The sequence below is a fragment of the Acomys minous genome, assembly GCF_964271855.1.
Source record: "Acomys minous genome assembly, chromosome: 10".
In the NCBI taxonomy this organism is placed as follows: Eukaryota; Metazoa; Chordata; class Mammalia; order Rodentia; family Muridae; genus Acomys; species Acomys minous.
The window spans coordinates 61882582-61908280 of NC_140491.1; the positions used below are offsets into that span (position 1 = coordinate 61882582).

The window sequence follows — 25699 nt, forward strand, 5'->3', positions numbered from 1 at the left end:
GTGCTGGGATTAAAGGCGTGCACCGCCACGCCCAGTGCATGAATTTTTTAAAATGTACTTTGATACTCTTTCATCAGATAATGTCTTCTGCAATCCATTCATGGCTTGTCTTTTCTTTGCTTCTTTGTTAGAGCAGAAAAAAAAATATTTTTAAGGAAAGGTAGCTTTTAGTCACTTCTTTCACGAATCTGCTTTTGGTGTTGTATCTAAAAGGGCATCACCCAAATTCTCACGGTCTCCATTCCTCTTTCTGGATCCCCTTGGAACTGATTTGCACTTAAAGTCTGTGAGCTGCACCGAATTCACATTTGTGTAGCTGGGCAGTGTCTTGCTTGCCTGCTCTGTAGGTAGGTGTTCAAAAGCACTGTCATTTCTCCACGGTACTGGGCTGGCTCCTTTGTTAATCAGTGGACTGATAACTCTGGGTGTGTTTCCGGGCTCTCCATTTGGTTCCTCTGAGCTATTTGTCTAGTCTTTCAAATACCATGCAGCCTCAGGTGGTGTGAGTGCTCAGGCTTTATCGCTCGCATGTGTGTTGGCTGTCCTTCGGGCTTTCACTTCCACACATAAATTTCAAACTCAGTCTTTCGTTGAGACAAAATCTCTTAGGCTGCTGTTGGACTATGTAGCCAAGGATGACCTTGAAATCTTGATTCTCCTGCCCCCACGTACAAACCGTTGGAATCTAACTCCAGCCTTTTGTGCATGCATGCCAGGAAAGCCACTCTACTAACTGACACGAATTCTCTGCTCTCAATCCACCTTTCAATACTCACAAAATAACTTGCTTAGGATGTTGATGGTGCTCTATTGATTCCATATTGTAGGCTGGGCCAGGCACGCATCTTCACAGCTTTGAGTCTTCCTGTAAATAAACTGTGATTTCTCTCTCCTTAATGGGCCAAGTGCTGGGAGGAGGGAGGGTGGAGCACTGCAATTTGCTTGGATGGTTTCCAGTTCCCTGGAAAGCGTGCTAGCTAGTTCTCAGCTAGGTAATGGAAACCTGAAGAGGAGTGAAGTAGGTCGATGATGAGACACCATACTACGGCCCTAAGGCTCCAAGTCTTGGGAACAGTGTACTCCTATGCAATGCAAAGCTGAGGCCCTGGGTCCTGAGCCCAACAGGGGCGGGAAGATGAAAGCAGACAGAGACGAGATGACAGGGGAGTAAGAAATATGAGTTAACATATTAATAAGCCGGGCGTGGTGGCGCATGCCTTTAATCCCAGCACTCGGGAAGGGAAGCGGAGGCAGATGGATCACTATGAGATCGAGGCCAGCCTGGTCTACAAAGCGAGTCCAGGACAGCCAAGTCTACATAGAGGAAACCCTGTCTCGAAAAAACAAAAACAAACAAAACCCAACCCAACCCAACCAAATAAATGATATTAATAAGTTGTGGGGTCACAAACTCCATCCTGTTATCTTTGGGTGTTCCTGTGTTCTCTGCTAAAAATGGATTAGAACACCGCCAAGAAGCAGAAGTGTGAAGCGGTCTCTTACAGGCCTGGACGCACCATCTAGAACAGGGCCCCTGCTGGCACGGTGGTCCTGGGCACTCACTCCTCCTCCCTGTAGGTACCGTGTCCTTTATGGACCCCGAGGCTCCACCAGCTGTAGGACAAAGCCTAGGGCGTAGGCTAGGACTATGGACCGGGAGGGGTGCGCCTGAGTCCTCACAATTGGAGTTTCAGGTGTAACCAGCTGCTTGTGTTAACAACCTTACAGGGAGCGGAAGGTCTGTCTACACAGGAACTGCTAGGACGCTCCGGGGTGGGACCAAAGCAGGGAACACGGGTGTGTATGTCCCAAGGCTGAGTGTGTTCCCCTGGATAATGGTCTGGACTCCAATGGCCGGGAAGGGGCGGGGCTTCTCGGCACCACCCGGACCTTGGGTTCCAACTGCGAAACGGTAGTCCTTAGGAGGCTCTGGCATCGGAGCGTCTGTATTCCCGGATGCACCCTTCCCTGCCTGCATCCTTGGGGCGTTGATGCCGGATGCTGCGGCGAAGGAGTGCAACGTGAGCTGGAGCGGGTGCGGCCGAGCGATGGCAGAGCTGAGGTTGAGTGAGTGACTCCACCCAGGCAGCTTTAGGCAGCACGGTCCTTGGTCACTTGTAGGAGGCCTCAGGCATATCTGATCCCCTCCACACTCCCCTCCCTTTTCTACTCCCACCCAGGCACAGTCGCGGGTAGCCTCCTGGGGAAGCTTCTGGTATTTGCCGGGAAATGGGAGCTACACCCGGAGTGGGCAAAGAGGAAGGGAGAGGAACACAGGGGGTTCCTGAAGGTGGGGTGAGGTCCCGCTCCTGCCCGGGGTGCGGCAGTCTTTTGTGTGTGTGTGTGTGTGTGTGTGTGTGTGTGTGTGTGTGTGTGTGTGTGTGTGTGTGTGTGTGTGTGAAACTTTCTATCTCCTTGAGCACCGGACTTAGCTCCATTACATTTCTCTTTGTCCAGCTTGCTCCTTTCCTTTATAGATCAGCATAAGTGATTACTAATAATCATAGCACACAGTCGATACAAGGCTGTGTGGAAATCTCCACTTCTACACCAAAACGTTTCCATTTAGCCTCAGGTCTATATTTTGGACAGGGGCAGAAAGCAGCCACATTCTTTGCCAAAGTATCACAAGAGTGGTCCTTATGCCACTAACTAATATTCTCCTCCTCGGAACCTTGAGCTGGGCCCTCCTAAATTTAATGTCACTCTCGGCACTTCCATGCTCCTGCTAGGTTGCACATTAAACCCGCCTTAAAGAGTTCAACCGCTTTTCCAGTCCAGAGTCACCGAGTTCGAACTCCGCCAACAAGCAGTGTGGTCAGGCTTGTCACAGCGGCGCCCCGTTCCCTGGTGTCAGCTTAGGGAACTTAGGCAGTTTAGTCACGACCTCTGTGCTGTGAAGAATCACCACAAGCGCAGTAACTCCAATAAAAGAAAGCATTTAATTGAGGCTTGTTTACCGTTTCAGAGCCGTAGAGTCCAGGATCATCGTGGTGGCATAGGTGACACTGGAGCAGTAGCTGATAGCTTCATCCTCATCCCCAGGCAGGCGACAGACAGAGACAGAGACAGACAGAGACAGAGACGGGGCGTGGCATGGGAAACCTTAAAGCCTGTCCCCAGTAATACACTCCCTCCAGGAAGCCCACACCTCCTAATCCTTCTCACGCAGTGCCCCTCCCTGATGACTAAGCATTCAAATATATGAGCCCTTGAGGGACATTCTTGTTCAAACCACCAAAGTTCAGTTTCTATAGGACAGTTGAGACTGTCCTTTTTATTCTAGCAATAAAAAGCCAGAGCCTGGCTGAACACACTTAGCAACTCTTCATTCCGTGTAGAAGTAGTGACTGACACTTGGCGATACTTAAACAGAGCAACGCAGCAGCGTAACCCTGGCTAGTCTGCAGCTCACAGGAATCCACACCTGGCTGTTATTGTGGTTTTGATTTGTGCTTCCCTAATAGTAAGCACTGCTGAGCAGTTTATGTTTCTTTGGTAAAATACCTTGGTGGTTTTTTTTTTCCTTTTAAAGAAGTTAAGGTACCCCTTTTTGTATTTCTTCAGTTTTGAGAATTCTCTCTCTCTCTCTCTCTCTCTCTCTCTCTCTCTCTCTCTCTCTCTCTCTAACTCCATCTCTCTCCCTCTGTACAATTTTTTTCCTTCTTTGAGACAAGACCTTGTATTCCTGCCTGTCCTAAAACTTAAGCTCTGGGCTGACCTTGAACTCACAGATTTTCAGGCTTCTGCCTCAGAAGCTCTGGAATTAAAGGTCTACACACACACACACACACACACACACACACACACACACACACACACACACGCCCAGCTCTTCATATATTGTTCATGTGCATGAGGTGTATATGAACGCTGATATATTACTGAGAACTAGTTCCTGCCCTCCCTCAGCGTGTCTTGTTCCTGAGGCTAGACATTCTGAGTGCTTATTGGTTGCAGTTATCTGCCCCTTTCTGCATATGCATCTGGGGCCACATCTGGGCGTCCCGGCTTCAGGCGGTGTCTCAGAGATTCAGACTTGCGATTGAGCATTTGCTACTGGCATCCGTGCTGTTCTTTCATTTTGATTTTAACCCACTTGTTTCTCAGCATTTTTTTTTGTCTGTTTTTGTTTCTGGAGACAGCATTTCTCCGTGTGGCTGTGGCTCTCTTGGAATTTACTTTGTAGACCAGGCTGGCCTTGAACCCACCTGCCTCTGCTCCCGAGTGCTGGCATTAAAGATGTGAGCCACCTCTGCTCGATCGATCTGAGTCCCTACACTCCTTGTAGGGAGGGTAGATTTTGAGTGGAAGGTTCTATGAGTGGGTTGGTGCTCCCCTCCCCCCACTGGCTACAAGAGGTGGCGACTTCGGGCTCCTTAACCTCCACGGCTAGTGGTCTCAGCTAGGGTCACCCCCACAGATTCGCAAGAGCTTCCGCTATCCCAGAGATGCTCCCCAGCAGTTTCCATTCTTTCTTCTGGTCCTCCCCCACCCCTACCTGCTCTCCCCATACTTGATCCTCACCACTGTTACTCTTCCCACCCCGTCTGTCACCCAGATCCCTCCCTCTCTCCACTTCAGATGTCTATTCTATTCCTCTTCTGAGTGAGACTCAAGCATCCTCCCTTGGCGTTGGGCCTGTGGATTGTATTATGGTATCTTGTACTTTATGGCTGATATTCATGTCTTTCTGGGTCTATGTTACCTCACTCAGGATGATCTTTTCTAGTTCTATCCATTTGCCTCTAGATTACATGGTTTCCTTGTTTTTAATAGCTGAGTTGTATTCCATAGTGTAAAAGTATCATATTTTCTTTATCCATTCTTCAGTTTAGGGACATCTAGGTTGTTTCCAGATTCTGGCTATTATGAATAAACCTTCTGTGAACATAGTTGAGCAAATGTCCTTGCGGTATGGTGGAGCATCTTTTTGGGTATATATGTCCAGGAGTGGAATAGCTGGGTCTTGAGGTAGAGCTATTCCCAGTTTTCTGAGAAAGCACCAGATTGATTTCCACAGTGGCTGTACAGGTTTGCACTCCCACCAACAGCGGAGAAGTGTCCCCTTTCTTCACATCCAAGCCAGCATGTGCTGTCACTTGAGATTTTGATCTTAGCCAATCTGATAGGCATAAGATGAATCGCAAAGTTGTTTTGCTTTGCATTTCCCTAAGGACTAAGGAAGTTGAACGTTTCCTTAAGTGTTTCTCAGCCTTTAGAGTTCCGGAAATTGAAGGAATAGCAAACCAGTGACTGGCTCCATTTGAGACCAACCCTGTGGGAGAGAACCAACCTCTGTCACTATTAATGAAACTTTACTATGATTGCAGACAGGAGCCTAGTATAACTAACTGTCTTCTGAGAGAGCAGCTGATGGAAACATGCAGAGACTCACAGCCAAGCAATAGGCTGAGCTCGGGGAGTGCTGTGGAAGAGTGGGAGGAAGGGTAGAGGGAGCCAGGGGCAGGAGGGGAGCTGGGGGTGGGTGGGAGGGGGGCTGGGGGGGGCAAGGACATCACAAGGAGACCTACAGAGTCAACTAACCTGGGCCCATGGAGGCTCACAGAGATCGAACCGGTCAACCAATGAGCATGCATGGGCTGGACCTAGACCGCCTACACATATGTAGCAGATGTGCAGCTCGGTTAACACTTGGGGGTCCCTAACAGTAGGAGATTTCTCTTATCTGTCTCTGAGTCTGTTGCCTTTCTTTGGATCCCTTTCTCCTAGCTGAGCTGCCTTGTTAGGACTCAGTGGGAGAGGATTCATTTAGTCCTGCTGCTGTTTGAGGTGACAGAGTGTGTTGATACCCTTTGGGGGGCATCCCCTTCTGTAAGGAGGAGAGGGGGAGATTGGGGGAGGGGCGTGAGGGCGGGACTGGGAGGAGAGGAGAGGGGAGCTGGGATCAGGCTGAAAATGATTAAATAAACAAACAAATAAATAAATGAAAAACAATTTTTTTAAAGGTGTGAGCCACCACCACCTGACTTGCTTCCCAGCATCTTATCAGCCAGTGTTTTCCTCATTTTTGTTAAATGTTTTCAAAGAATTAAGCTGTAGTGTTTTTGATTTTGTCTTTGTCTCTGGTTTGTGGAGTTCTGCTCTTTATTGTCTGTTTCCCTCACTTTGCATATAATTTTCTCTCTTTTTTGTCTGTAGTGATATCAGAAGGGGGCTTGGCTGTTCACTGGAGACGTTTCTTTTGTTTTTCTGATCCTGGGTTGCTGTCCTCAGGCCATTAACTGTGGCTGTAGCTACTCGCAGCCATCTCCCTTATCTGTGTCTATTTCCTCTGTCTTTCTTAATTTTGCCACAAATGTTTGTCTATGGTTTTAGTGTCACGAATGTTCACTTATACACGTTACAGTGTGTTGTTACTGCTTTTCAAATCTATTTCTTTTAAATTCAGTATGACGAATTAAGAAAAATACCCCTCTTAGTCTTTTTTTTTTTTTTCGGAGTCTTAAATTAAACTGTGCACCCACTGTTTGCTTTTTTTGCATTTCTTCTCTTCAGGCGTTCCCTCTCTGTGCTGGGGCCTCAGTTTCCCCTGATCCTTTATACTTCTATTTTTATGTCTCATCCCTTTATGTGTTATAGGCTCTGCAACTAAGTCAGCTGAACAAGGTTTCAGGAACCAAAGTCAACGCCTAAACTAGTTTTATTACTACAGTACTTTTACGAATGCATTACACATAAAAATAAAAGGTACCATTTTCATATTTTTCATTGTGAGCCTAGCCTTTGATGGCTGAACCATCTCTCCAGCCTGAGAGATGGCTGAGAGGTTAAGAGCACCACGGACAAATTTGTCACATTTGCACCAAAGCTTTATTCAGTTAAATATTACTTATAGAAAGAAGACCATAGACACATGTGCACGGATGAGGAGACCTGGTGTTGCTAACATGGCCTCTGCCTGGGCTGGTGGTTGTAGTATGCATAACGACAACTCCAGAAGACTTTTTATAGAAATCGACAAGCTAATTCTAAAATTTCTATGGAATTCAAAAGCACCAGAATGAGCCAGAACCACTTTGAAAAACAAAACAAAACAAAACAAAAACAAAAACAAACAAACCACAGCTGGGAAATGCCCTCCCAAGGCATATCACACATTCAGAGTTGTTAGTGTAGGTTAGCGTTAGGGTAGACCCACAGCTCATAGACTGGATGCTGAGTCCAGAAGTGGACCCACCCACATGTAGTTAAGCGGTTTTTTTTTTTTAAAGATTTAATTACAATTTCAAAAATTATGTGAGAGTGTATGCGCCTGTGTGTGGGGATGTGTACAGGCACCTGCAGAGGCCAGAGGTGTCATCGGCCCTTCTTAGAGCTAGGTTTTCAGGAGTTTGTGAGCCACGTACTGTGGGCATTGTGAATTGCTCTCTGCTAGTGCAATGTGCTCTCTGAACCGCTGAGCCACCTTGTCAGCTTGATTGATTGCTTAGAGGAAATAATCTTTCCTGTTCTAGAGCTACTTTTTGTCACTTGAGAATTTCATAATACATACATGTGTTTGGATCTAATGTACCCCATATCCCACCAGCTTCACCCCACCTCCCATCCCCCTCAGCCACTTTCCCCACAAATGAGTCTCTTTTAGAACCCATTTAGTTGACTGACTGCTGTCTGCGTGTGCTTGGGTGTACGGCCATCTACTAGAGCACGCGTAGCTCCTGAGGAAAGTGGATGCTTCCCTCCCCAGCAGCTGTGAGGTACCAATGGCTCCTTAGACAGGAGCGGGACGTCAGGAGCCCTGCGCCGTCCATGCTGGGATTCTGAGTCAGAATGATTTTTTTAAAAAAAATAAAAGGTGTGTGTGTGCCTATGAGTGCCAGTACAGAGCCCAGAGGAGGGCATCAGATGTTTTCCCACTTAGGCTGGAAGTCAGAAAACTGTAGTGATTGTCCAAGAATTCACACGATACCCTGTGGTGAGTCTCAACAGCATCGTGTTATGTCAGCAGCCAGACAAAGGCACATGCGTTTTGTGCCTCCTTTGTAGATGAGGAGGGAGCATAGAAAGCAGCGGGGGGGGGCTGCTCCTCATTCAAAGTTTACCAAACTATATCTAAAATGTATACATTTTATTACATATAAATTATACACCAAAAGAAGTTTTTTTTTTTTTTTAAAGGTGAGTGGTGGTGGTCTTTAATCCCAGCACTGGGAAGACAGAGACAGGTGGATCTCTGAGTTCCAGGACAACCTGGTCTACAGAGCAAGTTCAAGAGCTACACAGAGAAATGCTGTCTCAAAAGACCAATTGAAAAAAGATTTGTTTTTCAACTTTTATTTTTATATTTTGTGTATGAGTGTCTTGTCTGCATGCAGATCTGTGGACCATGTATGGCCAGTGCCCATGGGAACCAGAAGAGGGCACTGGATTCCCTGGGACTGGTGACAGCTGTGAGCTGACAAGTGGATGTTGAATTTTGGTTTTCCGGAAGAGCCATCAGTGCTCTTACCTGTTGAGCCATCTTTTCAGCCTGAAAATGAAAAAAGGAGCAACTATTTCAAAATTGGGCAAATGTTACTTCCAGTTATATTTCCCTATAGCTAAACTAGTAACAAAAAAAAGAGGGACAGGAACATAATGAGAAAAAACAAAGTTCAAATGTCACCTTCTCATTGTCTTTCTGGAAGCTTTTGGAATTAGTTGTGCCATTGTGGGAAGATTTGGAGATAGGGAGAGAAAACATAAGCAGTGACAATTGAGATGGCTCAGAGGGTAAAGGTCCTTGCTGCCAAGCTTGATGACCTGGTTTTAATCCCTAGAACCCACATCATAAGGGAGAGCGCTGACCCCTGCAAGTTGTCCTGTAACCTCCACTTGGGCTCTGTGCTGTGCGCAGATGGGCACACATACAACTAACTAAATGAGTAAAATGTAAAAAAACAAAGTACTATACCAGGTAGTTGAAAAGGGAAAATAACTGCCCGAAACAGGGAGAAGCAACCCTTTTTAGATATAAGCCTTAAAATCCATATCATGTGAGTGTGGGTGAGCATGTGAGGGTCCGAGAACAGCCATTGCTATCAGCCCTTACTTTTCACCTTGTTTGAGACAAGGTCTCTTTTGTTGTTCTTTACTGTGTATGCCAGGCTAGCTGCCCTGTGAACTAACACGGTCTTCCCATCTGCCCCCCAGCCCCCATCTCATCTCATCACAGGCATGCTGGGATACAGATGCCTGGCTCTATATAGGCTCTGGGAATATGAACTGAGGTCTTCATGCTTCGGTGCCAGTGGTAAAAGCTTCACCCACTGAGCACTTTCTTCAGAGACTACATATGAGTCTATTCAAATAAATGTCTTTTAGGATTATATGGACTTGATTATGAGAATACATAACGTCTAGAGACATAAAAGTCAGTTGAGGTATTAGGGGCATAGCTTAGTGGGGGAACACTTACCTAGTATGCATCAGCCCTGGCTGTCAACCTCAGCATGAGAATTCACTAGAAAAGGCCAGCTGCTGCCCCTGTGGATGATGCAACAGTGGCTGCGGAGAGCTGGTCCTGGCCTCTGTGATGGAGCCAGCAGTGATGCCAAGGAACTCATTTTGGTTTATTTCAGTTTACTATGGGAAGGAATGCTCAGTGGCATAAGAACATGGGGACCCAAGGGGACTCCGAGGGCCCAGGGGAGCAGCTGCAGTCATGAGCTGAAAGGAAACAACCTGCTCTCCCCTCTGAGTGCTCAGCTAGGCTGGAGCTCCAGCCAGGATTGGGGCTGCCTGAGATAGAGCGGTGGCTGCAGGGCACAGGGTGACCTCTGGGTCTCAGGAGAGGCAGGAGGGGAGTCAGGCCCAGGAAGGGTGAGTAACTACATCCTGTGCTGCTGTTTTTCAGGAAGACCCAAATGCTACTCACTGCACCTTGGACTCCTTTTCCTCATAGTGCTTGTCCTAGTCTTCTTTAGGTAAGAGTCGGGCTGGTGAGCAACAGCTGAGACCCTGATGGGGACCCTGAGCTGTGCACATCCCTACTACCACAGCAGTGATGGAGGTGCTCTAGTCTCCGCCCCCACAGTGGCATGGCCAGCTTTTGCTTGTCCACATAGTGAATGAAGCCTCTGATTCCACAAATGGGACCAGGGGATGGATGCCCATCCATTTCTCTCCAGCTATGAGGGTGGGCCCCAAGAAGGAGAGGAAGGCAGGCCTAGGGCCTGGACTTAGGTCCTCACTCTATGCAGATGGCTGTGAACCCTCATAGGGCAAAGACACTGCCTTGTCTGCTGGGGCTTGTGTAGACACAACCAGGAAGTACTCCATGCTGTGGCCTTGGCTGTGGGTTCCTGGCCCTTTGTAGGGGCTGTCTGCAACTGCTACAGGGGTCCAGATACAGGCCTGGTTCCCAGGGGCCTTCTTGCCATCTCTTTTTCCAGTAGGGTGAGCATGCTAAGACCTTCACCTGGCCCCACATCTCCACTGGGAAAATGTGTGTTCACTGTCCTGGGTACAGTAGTTCATTTGGAGGGAGGGACAGACATGTGGTTTCAGGTTCGTGTCCTGAACAGACGCCCCTATGTCTGTCTTTCCCACAGCTATGGGTTCCTGAGCCACAGAAGTCAGGAACTGGGAGACACAGGAGCTGTGACTAGGTGAGTGGGGGTTGAAGTGTGTGTGTGAGTGTCATGAGTGTGTGTGATGTTGACCCCGTGCAGCAGCCTATCCCTCTCTTACCGCAGCACAAGCCATGCATGCCGCTGGTCCCCAGGGCTCTGGCCTTGATCTTTGTCTGTGCTGTGCTCCCCACTAGATTACACAGTCCCCACCTGCTCGTAGTTCTCACCAGTTTCTTGTTGAGTCAACATTCCTCTGACGCAAAGCACTGTGTTCCCCAACTGTGCTGGGAGGCAGTTACACCTTTGATGACTGCCAGAGTCATGGGGTGGCTATACAGAGATGGGTGGGTCTCCCTCAAGGTGAGGTCTCTCACATAGTGGTGGAAGGTGGCACTGACCTGAGGTGACCTGTTCCTGGGGTCTCCCTTTGTGGGCTGAGCTTCCTTGCAGCCTGCTGGAAAGTTCTAGACTAGTGATCTATAGCATGTTATCTCAGACACCAAGAACATGGGTTTAAAGTCATCCAGCAAGACTGCTGCCTCAGTTTATCTCTTTAAGGACAGGAAGATAGTCCATTTCTTGATTTGATGGGGCTGAGAATCTTCTGTGTTCTGGAACTCCTTTTCTGCTCTGGCTCCAGTTAGGAGTGCCTGGTGAGTGTGGGGCTGTGAACATTGATTGCAGTGTTTGCCTTTTGTGTTTATGTTGTGGCAGTGTTTGACTGCAGTGTTTGTTTGACTTTTCTGTTCATGGTGTGGCCGTGTTTTACTTTCCATGCTGTATGAACAATGCCAGGAGTGTCCACCATGGTGCTGTTCTATAACTGTAACAGAGGTAGTAGACGTAGTGCACCTTTAGGCACCACTCTGCCATTGCACCAGGCACTGTGTGCCTGAACCCTAAGCGCTCCTGGGATAAACCAGTCTTCTGTGTTCTCTTTCTGCAGCATGGATATCAGAAAGCTGGATGTTCAGGAAGTTGTAGCCCTGTCAAGGTATCCACCCCTCACATGGTGCTCTTCTGCCCTGGATTGAGGGGTCTGGATCTCTCTCTCTCTTTCTCTCATGTGGTGTGTGTGTGTGTCCAGCATGAATATCTGGGAAGGCTCCTTCTGTACCTGAAGTGGAGCACATAGCCCTACACGTTTTTTTTTTTCATAGCTAGTACTTTATTTGGATAGCAGTCTCATTACACATGATCCAAGAACACCCAAGTAAGAGCTCAAAATCAGATAAAAATTGGTCTTCAAACATCATAGCTGACAATGCCACGTTTGCCTATGATCTCTCCGACATAAAACCACATCCACACCTCAGTGGCCACCAAGCCATTCAGAACAGCTTCCTTAACTGTAAGCTGTTTGAAGCTACCAGTTTTAGCACTTTCAATTATTTTTTTAATACTCTGAATAGCTGTAGGGATTTCAGCAGGGGTTGGGGGAACCAGCTCAACCTTGGCGTACTGCCAAAATGTGGCCAATCGAGGCTTCGAGTAAGTCACGGCAGCGGTTGCCAGCGCCGGAGCCTTCTCTACGAAGTTGCGGAGCCTTCTCTACGAAGTTGCGGACGAACTTCGCCATGGTCTAAGGTGGAAGGTCCCGCCCTACACGTTTTAAATAACTGCACGTCATGTGGCTTTTAAAGAGCCATCCTGGCTCATCTAGTAGAGAGCTGAGTTGACATGGGTTCAGCACCATTTCCATGGCAACACACAGAAAACATGTTTACCCTATTCACCACTGCAAGAGTTCAGTGCAGTGAGCATAGTCAATCTGTGGAGCAGCCATCACCACCATCCATCTCTAGAATGTTCCATCATGTAAACTGTGCCCATTAAACACTGACTCCTACTGGAGGTCCTGACACCCCCCTTGCCTCTGCAGTGTTGGTCTTCTGAGCATGGCAAGCCTAGAGCATTGCCTCAGTTGAGGTGGGGCTCAGTAGGTTTTCTCTTCTGGCTACTGGCAAGAATCACTCTGTAAGGTGAGATCAGGCCTGGCTCTGGTGCAGAAATTTCCTGTGCTATTTTTAGGCTCATTCTGTGCCTTAAATAATAACTAGTTCTGTTTTTATGTGTATGAGTATTTAGCCAGCCTGTTTGTCTGTGTACTACATTTGTGCCATTGTCCAAGTGGGCCTGAAAAGGGCCTCAAGTCCCCCAGAACAGACTGTTGTTGGTCTCCCTGTGGATGTTGGGAATTGAGTCCAGTTGAGCTGCAAGAGCTTTTACTGCTGAGCATCACTCCAGCCCTGCACTCTGGTTCACACACCATCACAGGCATGCAGCTTACTAGCAGAAGTGGCTCCTGTCCCTGGTGGCTTGACATCATTTGTGGGGACAGCCCATTGCCACACATTGTCCTGGGCGTTTTGTGGGAAGCACTTTACACTGATGTTTGGATTGGTCTCTGAGGGAGACAGAAAGCCAAGATTCTGTGTGCCACCAGCCAGGAGAGGACCAGTGCAGGCTGCAGGTGCAGGTGGGATGGTTGCCATCCACAGACATGCCCAGTATCAGCTGGCTTTTGAATGAGAGTAGTCCTTCGGTGTCCCTGCTCTAAGTGTGGGGAGGGGCGCTGTGATTTCCTCTTCCTACCTGATGTCAAGTAGGACTCAGATCTTTCTGCTTTGGCTCATCCTTGGATCCCAGCATCATGGGCAGACAGGGTGGCTTGGTTGACACTGATCGTGCAGGTCTGTTTGCCTGGTGCATGGCTGCTAGTTACATGCGTCCAATGACCTTCCTGTCAACCTGAGTTCTGGAAGTGTTTTCTTTTTTCAGGATGACCTATCCCCAGCCAAAGGTGCTAAAACCCAGGTGAGTAGATTGAGTCACTGCATGTGCAGTGCATGGGTCCTGAATGCACTAAAGGGTGATTTGTTTGTCCTGAGCGAGTGACTCAGAGCACACCTGAGGCCCTGAGTCAGGCTCTAGCACTAGAAACAACAAAACTCAGAGAAAACCAAAGACCTGTTTATAGTTCTCACTGACCTCTCTCAGCCAACCCTTTCAGAACTCAGGGTCGTCTGATTCAGTCTGGAGCCCCAGAGCATCTTCTCCATCTCCTTTTGAATTTGGGCCTCAGCTCCTTGTTTCCCGTCTCTGTCATCAGGGCCCTTTAGAGCTAGTGGGTGTGGTGGTGGTAAAGTCAATGTCTTTTTATGGCTGGGGGTGGGAGTAGTCACTGAGAGCTGCTTCTGATTGGGCCAGGCCCTGGTGATCAGCTCTGGCATCATGTGTGGGTGTGGCATCTGAGAAGGGCTTCTGCAGGCACGTTGGGTCACGTGCTCCCCTGGCTCTCTCCTCCTGCAGTAGGAAGGATGTTCTTGTCTTGACTCCTTGGCTGGCTCCCATCGTCTGGGAGGGGACCTTCAACATCGACATTCTCAATGAGCAGTTCCGGCTTCAGAACACCACAATTGGACTGACCGTGTTTGCCATCAAAAAGTAAGCAGAGGAGGCTGGAGAGATGCCCAGTGGGTAAAGCTCTTGCTTCAGGGCATAAGGACCTGACTTTGATCCCTAACACCCATGTAAATGCTGGGCATGGTGGCATGTGCCTGTAACCCCAGCACTGTGGGTAGAGGGGACAGACAAGGGGATCCAGGCAGCTTGCAGGATAGGCTAGCTGAACAGTGAGCTTCAGAGTAAATGAAGAAGGGACTGTGTCTGAAGAACGAAACAGATGAATGGCAGAAGACAGCCAAAGTCAACTTCTGCCCTTCACACATGCACACAGGAAAGTAAACATGTATATGTACAATACGTGAGCACCCACATGCACATATACACACACGATGGTTAAGGTGCAGGCATGCAGGCATACTGAGCTTCATGCTTGTATTCAGGACGCAGTGGAGGATGGGGCTTGTCTGTCACCTTCCTGAGCTGTGGCGGCCTCACAGGTGAATGAACCCAGCTCTGCCTCCTTCCAGGGCCTCAGGCAGCTGTTCCTCCCACTCAGCAGGTACCATTGGCATCCCTCTGCACACACTTCAGGTTGGCATCCTTGTCCCCAGGGCTGAAAGCAACGGCCAGGATGCCAGCAGCAGTGTGACCACTGAGGTGTCCTCAGATGCAGGACAAGGTGGACAGGAAGGCTTGGGTGAAACATTTAACCTCAGCCCTGGGAGCCGTGCATAGTAGACCTGTGAAGCCCAAGATGCTGGGTCAGGCCGACTTATGCCACAGAAATGAAAGGTGTCCCGTGGGAGCCTGTGGGAAGCAGAACAGGGCAGCGTGACAGTGCGGAAGGCTGTGAGACAACAAGAGAAGCCATCTGTTCTGCCTGCATATGAGAAGGGCTTTGTGCTTCCCTGCAATGCTGGGTGAGGTCCAAGGATAGCTCTGAGGCCTTGGTACCAATCAGACCCGAGAGAGGTTTGGGGTCCAGCTGGAAGGATCTTAGGCCCCTTGAGAATACCCGATTCCCCTGGGAGCAAAGGACGTCACAGAAACAAGACTCAAACACTAGTTGTCTCGGTGCTGCTGGGTACATGAGCAAGAACCCTGCCAGGCGTGGGGAGGTGATCTGTCTGTGGGAAGAAGGCCTCTGAGGGAATTAGCTGAGAGACCCATGGTTACCATTGCACAAGGGAAAACAGGCACTTGCCTGTTGATGACATTGAAGTGGGGCCTTGGCATACTTGCTGGGTGATGGGGACATGTGGGCCAGGGGATCATCAAGGGAGGAGCAGCCATCTGAAGCAGGTGAAAACTTCTTAGGCTGGGTGATGACATAGAAACTGGGTTATAAGCTTTTTTAGGGTGCCTATCTCCTTAATACCCCCCTTTCCCTTAAGACTGAGTCTTGCTCTAGAGGAGTTCATGAGGGGTGACTCTTAGGGACATAAGTGAGTTACTGCGTATCTTGCCCACTTGCACCTTCAAACCTCTGAGGAGAAAGGTCTAGGATATAAAGACCCTTTGTTCTCCTGAGACAGAGCCCTAGAGAGTGCCACAAAGGAAGGGTATGGGCACTAGACCCTTAAGAATTGACCCAGTTCCACCAGGGTTTAGAAAGTGGGGCCTTATGAGCACAGGGTCTGCTCAGGCCAATGCAAAGGAGTGAGGTGTGGCATGTTTTGGGATGGAGCTGTCATTATTGAAGGGAGGGTGACAGACTCACGGAGAGGTGGCCTGCTGAGGAGCTTCCCAGATAAGAGATGCCTGCAGGGGATCTGCCTGGAACTCCAGGTCTGGAGTCACCCCTGCTAACTGGCTGAAAGTATCTAGTTCTCTGTCAGTTTTCGGTGTTAAGATAGGGTGCTGATGTTGCACCCTTCTGCACTCTCCATAGCCCTTTGTCCCCCCTCACAGGTATGTGGTGTTCCTGAAGCTGTTTCTGGAGACGGCAGAGCAGCACTTCATGGTGGGGCACAACGTCACCTACTACGTCTTCACTGACCGGCCAGCTGATGTGCCACAGGTGCCCCTGGGGACAGGACGCAGGCTGGTGGTGCTACCTGTGCGCAACTACAGCCGCTGGCAGGATGTGTCCATGCACCGGATGGAGATGATCAGCCACTTCTCAGAGAGGCGCTTTCTTCATGAGGTGGACTACCTGGTGTGCGCAGATGTAGACATGAAATTCCATGACCACGTGGGTGTGGAGATTCTCTCAGCACTCTTTGGCACCCTGCATCCTGCCTTCTATCGTGGTAGCCGAAAGGCCTTTACCTATGAGCGCCGACCAAAATCACAAGCCTACATCCCTTGGGATGCGGGTGACTTCTATTACATGGGGGCCTTCTTTGGGGGGTCAGTGGTGGAGGTGTACCATCTCACCAAGGCCTGCCATGAGGCTATGGTGGAGGACCAGGCCAATGGCATTGAAGCCGTGTGGCATGATGAGAGCCATCTGAACAAGTACCTGCTCCATCATAAGCCTACAAAGGTGCTGTCCCCAGAGTACATGTGGGACCAGCAGCTGTTGGGATGGCCATCCATCATGAGGAAGCTGAGGTTCGTGGCCATGCCCAAGAACCATCAGGCAATCAGGAACTGATAGCTGAACCCCTATTGGAGAAGCCAGGCCTATACACCCAGAGGAACTCCAGGCTGTGTTGGAGCAGGAAGGACTTGAGAGACATTGCTAAATGTCACCGTCTACCCTACCTCAGAGCCCGGCAGGCACAGAACCACTTGGCTTACCACACCCTTGCGCCCCTGCAGTGTCAACCACCATCTGTCCCTAAGCTACTTCTGTTCAGTGATATGGTAGACAGAGACTTCAGAGCATGGGAGAAACTCTGTCATGCAGTTACCTGAGGGCCTGTGCACCTTCACTCATGCTTGTCCCTTCTTCTGCTGGGAGGTTTGGCAGAGGGTCAGTGCCCTTAGGAGCAGGCAGGAGGAGGGCAGTGAGAGTCATTCTGCAGCGCACAGAGGTGCTTAGCTGCTGTTTGGCCCATTGGGGCCGTTTACCACCCTGTGCCCATCACCTCTGCTCATTTTTGCTTTATGTGAGAGCAGGTAGTTATCCCTTCCTGGGCATGCAGTCACTGAGGTGCATTCCCTGTCTGGACTCTATCTTAGAGAAACATGCTGACTGAAAGTGCTGAGTGTTAGGTCCTCCACATTATTTTTATAGTCTAGTTTTCATTTAAAGTTTCCAGTCTAAGGTGATTGTTGCTTTTTCCCCCCTTTGCAGCGTTGGAGATCTGACTCAATTCCCAGACTAAAAGTTTACACTTTTGGGGCAGTGAGGTTAGGTAATGGTTTTTTTATTGGTGTGGCATCCATAGTACTCCAGCTGGTTTCAGCCTTACTAGGTGGCCAAGGCTGGCCTTGAACTTGTGATTCTCCTGCCTATAACTCTGGAGTACTGGGATGATAAGCATGGCACTACACCTGGCTCTGATGTTCTTAGTTTTCTTCCTTCCTTCCTTCCTTCCTTCCTTCCTTCCTTCCTTCCTTCCTTCCTTCCTTCCTTCCTTCCTCCCCCTCTTATTTATTAGGTATACAGTGCTCTGCCTGCATGCACACCTGCAGGCCAGAAGAGGGCACCAGATCTCACTGTAGATGGTTGTGAGCCACCATGTGGTTGCTGGAAATTGAACTCAGGATCTTTGGAGGAGCAGCTAGTGCTCTTAACCTCTGAGGCATCTCTCCAGCCCCCTTAATTTTCTTAAAGCCCCATTGATTTGGTTCCAAAATAGTTTCTATGCCCTGAAGTTTTTGGTGTCCTTGGTTGGTTTTTCATTTCTTACATTGTGAGAATGGTGTTATTATTATTATTTTTCTGTGACAGGATCCCATGTATCTCTGACTGGCCTGGAATTTGCTACCAGTCACCACACCTGGCCAGAATATATTTTTAAAAACTTTTTATTGATTCTTTGTGAACTTCATATCATGAACCCCACTCCCACTCATCTCCCTCTCCCTCCATATCTGTTCTTCACCCTTGCAACCTCTCCCCAAAAGTGAACAAAAAATAAAAATTAAAAACACCCTCCTAAAACCAAAAACATCTTATTGTGGAAGCGGTAGTGTGTCACAGTGTGATGCACAGTACATGCTTTTGTTCACACTTCTTTATTCATTACTCGTAATGAGAGACTGGTCTGGTTCAAAGTCTCTTGCTTCTTGTACACTATCTAGCAATACTGGATCCAAGCTGGGGCTCCACTTGGATATCCTGTTGTTGCCCTGTGTCATGGAGATCTTGAAGCTTTGGTTCTGCAGGACCGGCTCCTTTACACGCTCCAGCAGTTCAGACATGGAGCAGATGTTGGAATGGGCTAACTCAAAACCCTGGATAAGGGCCACGGTTGTAGCTGGATATTTCACCCACCAGCTCTGCAGCCGTGTCCTGGCGAGGGCTGCCCCAGGGAGGTGTGGGGTTGCTCTCCTTAGTGCTGTAGCCACTGAGGGGCAGCGTGAGCTCTGAACAGCCCTCAGACATCAACATGGCCCCAGGAGGCAGTCCAGAGCAGGGATGTCTGCATGGCCCTTGGTGGTAACATGGGTCATGGACATTGCCACACACCTCTGCTGCTTCAGGGCCGAGGACCAAGACATGGCCGTTAGTGGCAGCATGGGCTGCGACATCATCGTCATGGGCCAGGTCTTTTTCCTCTATCAAAGATGGGTAAACTACCAATGTCCGATATTCCATACACCTCCCCAGTTGTGACATCCCATTTATGTGCTGTCTGGCAAGCCCTGGACACTCCCGAGACTTGACTTCCTATTATACATACCCTTCCTGTCCTCAGCAAATATGAACTATCCAGTCACATCAGTTCTGAGGTCGTGCTCCCACCAATGGGATAAGGCACAGCCATGACCTGTGTTGTCACAGAAGCCAGTGACCATCTCTCTTGGTGTGTTTGTTCACTCTTTGTGTGGTGGAGCACTCTCTTGCAGAAAGGAGTTGCCTTGATATGTTGATTTTGATTCTTTGTATGCTGGGGAGACACCTAGAATATTCTCCAACAGCTTGCAAAATAGAACACAGCGTCTTAGCTTCTTTTCTGTGCTTGGTAAATTTCCTGAATGCTGGTCACTTTCTGAAGGATATTCCAGTGATAAGATTCAGGGTGCAGACAGAATTCCTAAACGCCAGGAGTGTCATTTCACCTCAGAGATTATGGTAGTTAAGAAATGGGTTGGATGGGTATTAGGGGTAGGAGGGGGATTTCAGACAACCCAAAAAACCAAGGAAGCCAGTATTAAAGCTTTTGAGGAAGGGAAGATGATGGGGCACCAGTGTAATGCACTGTGGGGAAGCGAGGAACGCATCTAGAGGACATGGGGGAGGTGTGAAGGAAAGGCCCCTTGGGTGTCCCCCCCATTGGGTGGAGGGAGATTGGCTCTTTGATGTCTGAAGTCTCTAATTTTCTAGGTGTCTGCCGTTCTCCTGACTCTGGACACAAGAAGACCAGTAGTTTCCTCTCCACATAGCCTCAGCGAGCTCACAGGAGGGAGTGGGGGAGGAGGAGAGGGGAGCAGGCAGTGCCCAGGGAGCCTGTCACAGCCTCGCCCATGTACTCCTGGTGCAGTGCCTGCTAGTTTCTGTCAGACTGCAGGGAAATGTGGTCTGCTTAGTCCCAGCTCAGATCTAAGGCTTCCTGTGTAAGACGTTCTGATGCTGTGAGCGTGCTTTTCTGCCCATGCAGGCTAGCACAAAAAGAACAAACCCAGGAAGACGTTTCTCTTTAATTGTAAATAAATTCCGCCTTACTCATGGGAGAGACTTCTAGTCAGCCTTGGCAGAAATCAGAAGCTTAACCTTCTTCTCAGTCCCAGAAGCTCCTGTTGGGTCCTAACCAGGTCCCTAACCCCCGTGGAGGCTTTTGGGTCAAACAATGGCCCCATACTTTTCAGTTTTCATAGCCAGAGGCTTCGGCCGTGACCTTCACTCAGGTAGGCCCTGAGGGTCATGCTGGCAGTGTTCTCTGGTTTCCTGGTGGATGTTTCTGTGTGTTTCTAAGGTGCTGACCAGGTACTCCACATCCCAGTGGGATGCCTCATAGTCACACATGATCTTGAACTTGTGTCTCTACCCGGAACCTTCTTTCCTTAGAGCATTTCTCACGGGGCTGTTTGGGCTTTCATAGAAGGTCTAATTTTTAGGGACATTTGCTGTTGTTCCAAGATGGGGTCTCTGGAAGAGGACAGTGGTATATACAGGGGATCCTTGGCAGGTCCCTGCTAATGGTGTCCTTGTGAGGACTGAGTGTGTGCTCAGCCTCTGCTCTTTTCTGGTGAGTCCAGGCAGCAATGTCATCAACAGTCAGAGCTGCTACTCTTGGCTGTCCTGTGATGGATCTTATTTCTGTTTGCTGAGTCTTCTTGGTCACTCTTCTTGCTTCATTATGAGACTCTCCCTGAGCCCAGGATGTTGCTCTGGGTTCTGCTTTGCTCATATCCAAAGGCTGATTCCATCCCACCCTGTACTGCAGGCCAGACGCGGAGCTGTGGTCCTACACCTTCAGGGTGCCTGCATCCATCTACTGTGGCCCTGATGATCCCTGTTTCTGCTACGTTCCTGCCATTCAACTCTCCTATCCATTCTCCTGGCTCCTTTATTTGGTCCTCAGTTTGGGACAGGACACTTTTGCACAATCCAGCATTCCTTGATGACTTTTCTCTGAGGCCACCTCTATCCAGCACAGCTCACCAATCCTGCCAGCGTGGCATACTTCAGGCCCACAGCCTGTTCTAGGTGAGTGTCCTGCTTGCCTGAGTAGTGGACAGTGGCTTCCTGCCTGTTCTACATGTCCCTTCCCTGGTGCCTGCAGGAGGAAATGCCTCTGTCTCCCCATCGTGGCTCGAGTTGTCCCTTGAGTTGCTCCTCTGTCCCCCATAGCCTTCTGGGGGGTTTCTCTGTGTCCTCTTCACTGCCTTTCTGTCCACATTCCCGTTCAAGGTTGGGCTATTTGAGGCTGGAAGCTGAGACCTGGGAATGCTTAAGGAACAGGTAACGTAAGCCACAGAGCTGTGTATTAAGATGGAAAAAATCATGTGCTCCTTTCTGTTAGGAGCTTCTCAGGTGCCTTCCTTTTTCCTTTCCCTCCAAACCTCATACAAGTTCTCATCTCTATTTTGATAAAAAAAAAAAACCAATGTGTCTATATAGGGATGCCTGTGTTAAAGTGCCCTCCAGGATCTGAAAACTTAGAAGCCATGGGAGGTGTCAGGTGGTAAGGAGGAAGAGCATGAGGAAAAGTGACAGTGGAAAAAGTTGGGGGTAAGGAAGAATGGTGCCCAGGCAACCAGGTCTGTGTTAACCAGAGTTGAGAAAGAGGTCATTTCAGCAGCAACATCAGGACCTGGGCAGAGCTGTAGTGGCTTTGATGAAAGCCACCAATGCTGGCTGTGGGAAGCTCGCACCAGTGGATTCCCACACAGCAGGTCTGGCTGTGGGAAGCTTGCACCAGTGGACTCCCACATGGCAGGTCTGGCTGTGGGAAGCTCTCACCAGTGGACTCCCACATGGCAGGTCTGGCTGTGGGAAGCTCTCACCAGTGGACTCCCACACGGCGGGTCTGGCTGTGGGAAGCTCTCACCAGTGGACTCCCACACGGCGGGTCTGGCTGTGGGAAGCTCTCACCAGTGGACTCCCACACGGCGGGTCTGGCTGTGGGAAGCTCTCACCAGTGGACTCCCACACGGTGAGTCTGGCTGTGGGAAGCTCTCACCAGTGGACTCCCACACGGCGGGTCTGGCTGTGGGAAGCTCTCACCAGTGGACTCCCACAAGGCAGGTCTGGCTGGGGGAAGCTCTCACCAGTGGACTCCCACATGGCAGGTCTAGCTGTGGGAAGCTCTCACCAGTGGACTCCCACACGGCGGGTCTGGTTGTGGGAAGCTCTCACCAGTGGACTCCTACACGGCGGGTCTGGCTGTGGGAAGCTCTCACCAGTGGACTCCCACAAGGCAGGTCTGGCTGGGGGAAGCTCTCACCAGTGGACTCCCACATGGCAGGTCTAGCTGTGGGAAGCTCTCACCAGTGGACTCCCACACGGCGGGTCTGGTTGTGGGAAGCTCTCACCAGTGGACTCCTACACGGCGGGTCTGGCTGTGGGAAGCTCTCACCAGTGGACTCCCACAAGGCAGGTCTGGCTGTGGGAAGCTCTCACCAGTGGACTCTGCAGCAGCTGCTTCCCACATGGCAGGTCTGATGGTCCCCAGGTGAGAACCATGCAGGGGACCAGAATTCTCATGATCAGTTACTGGTCTGTAGGTCTTTATAAATGTAAGAAGTGCTTGGGCATGGGTAAATGTGGGAGCCCTGGGCAGTGGATTTTGGTGCTGCCCAGAAATGTCAGAGGCAATGACCTTCAGCCACAGAGAAGGAGATACTGTCTTTACAGGTAGAAACAATGAAGTATGACTTCCCTGAACCTGCCTTGTGCCTTTCTCTCCTGGGGGTGAAGCTCATTTGCCCAGTCAGGGGTCCTTTTGGTATCCAGACACGGCTGATGGAGATCATGAGATGCCTGGAGCTGCATGCAATGGAGATCAGGAATCTTGCAGCCCGAAGCATCTGGGCTTCTAAGTTGTTAGTAGGCACAGAAAGCTACCCGGTATCCTTTAAAAAATTAAAAAATTCATTATTATTATTATTAATTCACATTACATCACATTGTAATCCCCTGCCTCCTACGTGTTCCTATCTTCCTGTTCCTACCCTCCCTCCCTTTTCCGATCTATTCCCTTCCCCTAGACCTCTGAGTGGCGGGGTCCTCCCCCACGGTCTGACTACTGCCTATCAGGTCTCATCTGGATAGTCTCCACCCCCTTCCTCTGTGTTCCCACATGACCTCTTCGTTAAGGGTCAGTGATCAAATCGAGGGCCCCAGAGATCTTGTCTGAGGCAGTCACCCGCTCCCCCCTTCCTCAGCTGTCAATTGGCTCTCCCTGAACAGGAGGTCTAGGCCCTCTGCTTGTGTTGTCCTTGGTTGGTGCATCAGTTTGTGCAGGCCTCCTGGGTCCAAATCTGCCAGCCTTGATGGTCTCCTTGTGGAGCTCCTGACAGGCATCCTCTCCATCCCTCAACTCTTCCACACAACTTTCAGCTCTTCACCCAGAGTCTGGCTGCACGTCCCAGTATCTGTCCCAACACCCCACTGGGTGGAGTATCTCAGAGGACATCTACGTTGGTGTAATATTCACTTATAAGTGAGTATATAGCAAGCAGGTCTTTCTGGGCCTGGGTTGCCTCCCTCAGGATGATTGTTTCTAATTCCATCCATTTGCCTGATTTTCTAGTTTTTGGTAGCTGAATAGTACTCCATTGTGTAAATGTACCATGGTTTATTTATCCATTCTTTGGTTGAGGGGCATCTAGGTTGTTTCCAGATTCTGGCTATTATGAAGAAAGCTGCTATGAACATAGTTGAGCAAATGTCCTTGTGGTATGGTGGAGCATCTTTCGGGTATATGCCCAGGAGTGGAATAGCTGGATCTTGGGGTAGAACTATTCCCATTTTTCTGAGAAAGTGCCAAATTGATTTTCAAAGTAGTTGTACAAGTTTGCACTCCCATCTGCAAAGGAAGAGTGTTCCCTTTTCTCCACATCCTCACCAACATGTGCTGTCACTTGAGATTTTGATCTTACCATTCTGATAGGTGTAAGGTGGAATATCAGGGTTGTTTTGATTTACATTTCCCTCGTGACTAATGATATTGAGCATTAAAAAAAATTTTACATATACATTTATATTAGTACACATAAATTCAATAAACTACATACAGCAAGAAGAACCATGAAGCAATCAGGAATCAGTGTTTTGGTTATTTGTATTTGGTAACCTTGGAGAAACAAAATCTTTCCTATCTTGGTAAGTCTAAAATTCTGAATATAAATCAATATCTATCCTATTTCATGTCTATCAACTTAAAATATCTAGCTAGACCTAAAAACATTTTAACTCCTAAACAACTAAACTTAATTGTAAAACTAACCTATTTGGTAGTCAACCCCATCAGAGACTTGAGAAGGAATAAAACTTAATTACCTGAGTAAACTGGAAGTACAGGTTAGCAGCTTCTAAAATGAAAAAGATGACAGAGGCAGTTTGCTGCCTGATCAATCACCCAAAACTCTCTATAATGTTGGAGCATCATCTTTGGCCTTCTGGCCCAGTATATCTGATAGACATATTTATGAGGCAGGAACTATTGAGGACTTCTTTACCCTGCCTGCATCCAAGCTTGCCCATTTTTAGGCAGAATTCTGTCTGTGGCAGAAATGACATTTTGTCCAGTGGCTGGTTTTCCACATTAGAAGCCATCTCCATAAGGAGGTTCTTTGATGCTCATCATCTCCTTTGAGGTAGGTTGGGTGTTGCCAGGAGTTAACCTGTATTGTAGCCAAAGAATCTTTAAACTAATATGAACATCTTTAAATGACATATTCTGTAGATCTCTGATGTTTTTGAAGACCTATCTATATTTTGCCTTATCTATCTATAGAATCCTATTTATCTGTTAAACCTAGCATGTATATTCTTGTGATAGAAATAGACTAGGAATCAACATGACTAGTTATGATCAACTAACAATTAATTTGTATTAATTATCCTAAACAGCCTGCAATAGTACTTCTAAAGTATTGGAAGTAAACCTTGTATTATAATTGAGTTGTATGGGCACAATACCTCATATTCGAGTAGAAATATATATAATGTGTGTGAAGACTAATTTTTTTTTCAAGACAGGGTTTCTCTGTGTAGCCTTGGCCGTCCTGGACTCACATTGTAGACCAGGCTGGCCTTGAACTCACAGCGATCTGCCTGCCTCTGCCTCCCGAGTGCTGGGATTAAAGGCATGCGCCAGCACAGCCCGGCGTGAAGACTAATCTTAAAGCTGAATTCTGTACGAAGGTATCAAAATGAAACTTATTTTGCATCAATATACAAAAATCTATACCAATGAATTAAAAATAACTTTACTTATGAGTAACAATTAAGGCCTTCAGTTGAGGAGTGGCTTCAGTAATCTACTTTTTGTTCCATCATCCCTATATATTTGTGTTCCCCCTTCTTTCTTTTCAATGCCTATCTCCACATCTATGAAAGAAAGATAAAGGAAAAGTGAGGCATCCCTGAGTCCAACCTCATTTTCTCTCTGAATAAGAGAGAATAATAACTTATAATCAACTCCCAATGAAAATAGATATCTATAGCCCAAGAGAGCAACCAAAAACCTACCCAACCCCATTAGGGGAAATAAGGCACCATTCTCTTAAGATTTCTTCCAGCTGACTTGGGGGAGAATAATACCTTTGTAGGGGTTTACATAAAATTGGGGAAAATGCTTAAACAAGGCAGGAATAGCATTTGTGGTCCCATTTCTAAATGTTGGGAAATTCCAGCCTTAGGAGGAGTCCTGTGTGGGACAGTCTGAAATGCTGGACCAATTGGGATCAGAAGCTTTCTTTGAAGCTGTCTGGGGGAGCTGTCCTGTTCTGATGAGGAACAGCAACTGAAGTGCTGGGGCTGGAATATGAAGGATGCAGGATGTCAGCATCCAGCATGCTGAGAGGAATGAATCATGTCAGGTCTGATCCAGCATCAGGGTCTGGTCCTTTTGTTATGAAAACATGTAATTTCATTATACAGTCCTAAAATTATAAATGTATGAGGTGTGTGGGATGTGCAGAACAAT

General features: G+C 48.4%; 2 protein-coding genes across 5 annotated transcripts; one reads left to right on the plus strand and one right to left on the minus strand.

Annotated features, from left to right (window-relative positions):
• The first annotated feature begins 1879 nt into the window (after positions 1-1879).
• Positions 1880-18944, plus strand: LOC311607741 (histo-blood group ABO system transferase 2). Of its 4 annotated transcripts, XM_084799768.1 has the most exons (7): positions 1880-2067; positions 9860-9929; positions 10557-10613; positions 11524-11571; positions 13359-13394; positions 13890-14024; positions 15897-18944. In XM_084799768.1, exons 1-7 carry the CDS (start codon positions 1992-1994, stop codon positions 16582-16584), a joined length of 1110 nt encoding a protein of 369 aa, XP_084655894.1. In that variant the 5' UTR covers positions 1880-1991; the 3' UTR covers positions 16585-18944. The 4 variants fall into 4 exon arrangements, with proteins under 4 accessions (XP_084655894.1, XP_084655895.1, XP_084655896.1 ...); XM_084799769.1 differs by lacking the exon at positions 11524-11571 and having other exon boundaries at positions 15897-18943; XM_084799770.1 differs by lacking the exons at positions 9860-9929; positions 10557-10613; positions 11524-11571 and having other exon boundaries at positions 1880-2021.
• LOC311606458 (ATP synthase subunit g, mitochondrial-like) lies at positions 11722-12933 on the minus strand (the record flags this gene model as incomplete). Its single annotated transcript, XM_084797751.1, has 2 exons — positions 11722-12128; positions 12868-12933. The coding sequence occupies 2 exons, from the start codon at positions 12931-12933 to the stop codon at positions 11823-11825; spliced, it is 372 nt and encodes a 123-aa protein (XP_084653877.1). The 3' UTR covers positions 11722-11822.
• Positions 18945-25699: the final 6755 nt, after the last annotated feature.

Bases quoted from the DNA above. Each gene is read 5' to 3' on its own strand.
- LOC311607741 (XM_084799768.1), top strand. From the start codon at position 1,992: ATGCCGGATGCTGCGGCGAAGGAGTGCAACGTGAGCTGGAGCGGGTGC. The intron at 10,614-11,523 runs GTGAGTGGGGGT...CTCTTTCTGCAG, and splicing joins GACACAGGAGCTGTGACTAG to CATGGATATCAGAAAGCTGG. The intron at 14,025-15,896 runs GTAAGCAGAGGA...CCCCCCTCACAG, and splicing joins ACCGTGTTTGCCATCAAAAA to GTATGTGGTGTTCCTGAAGC.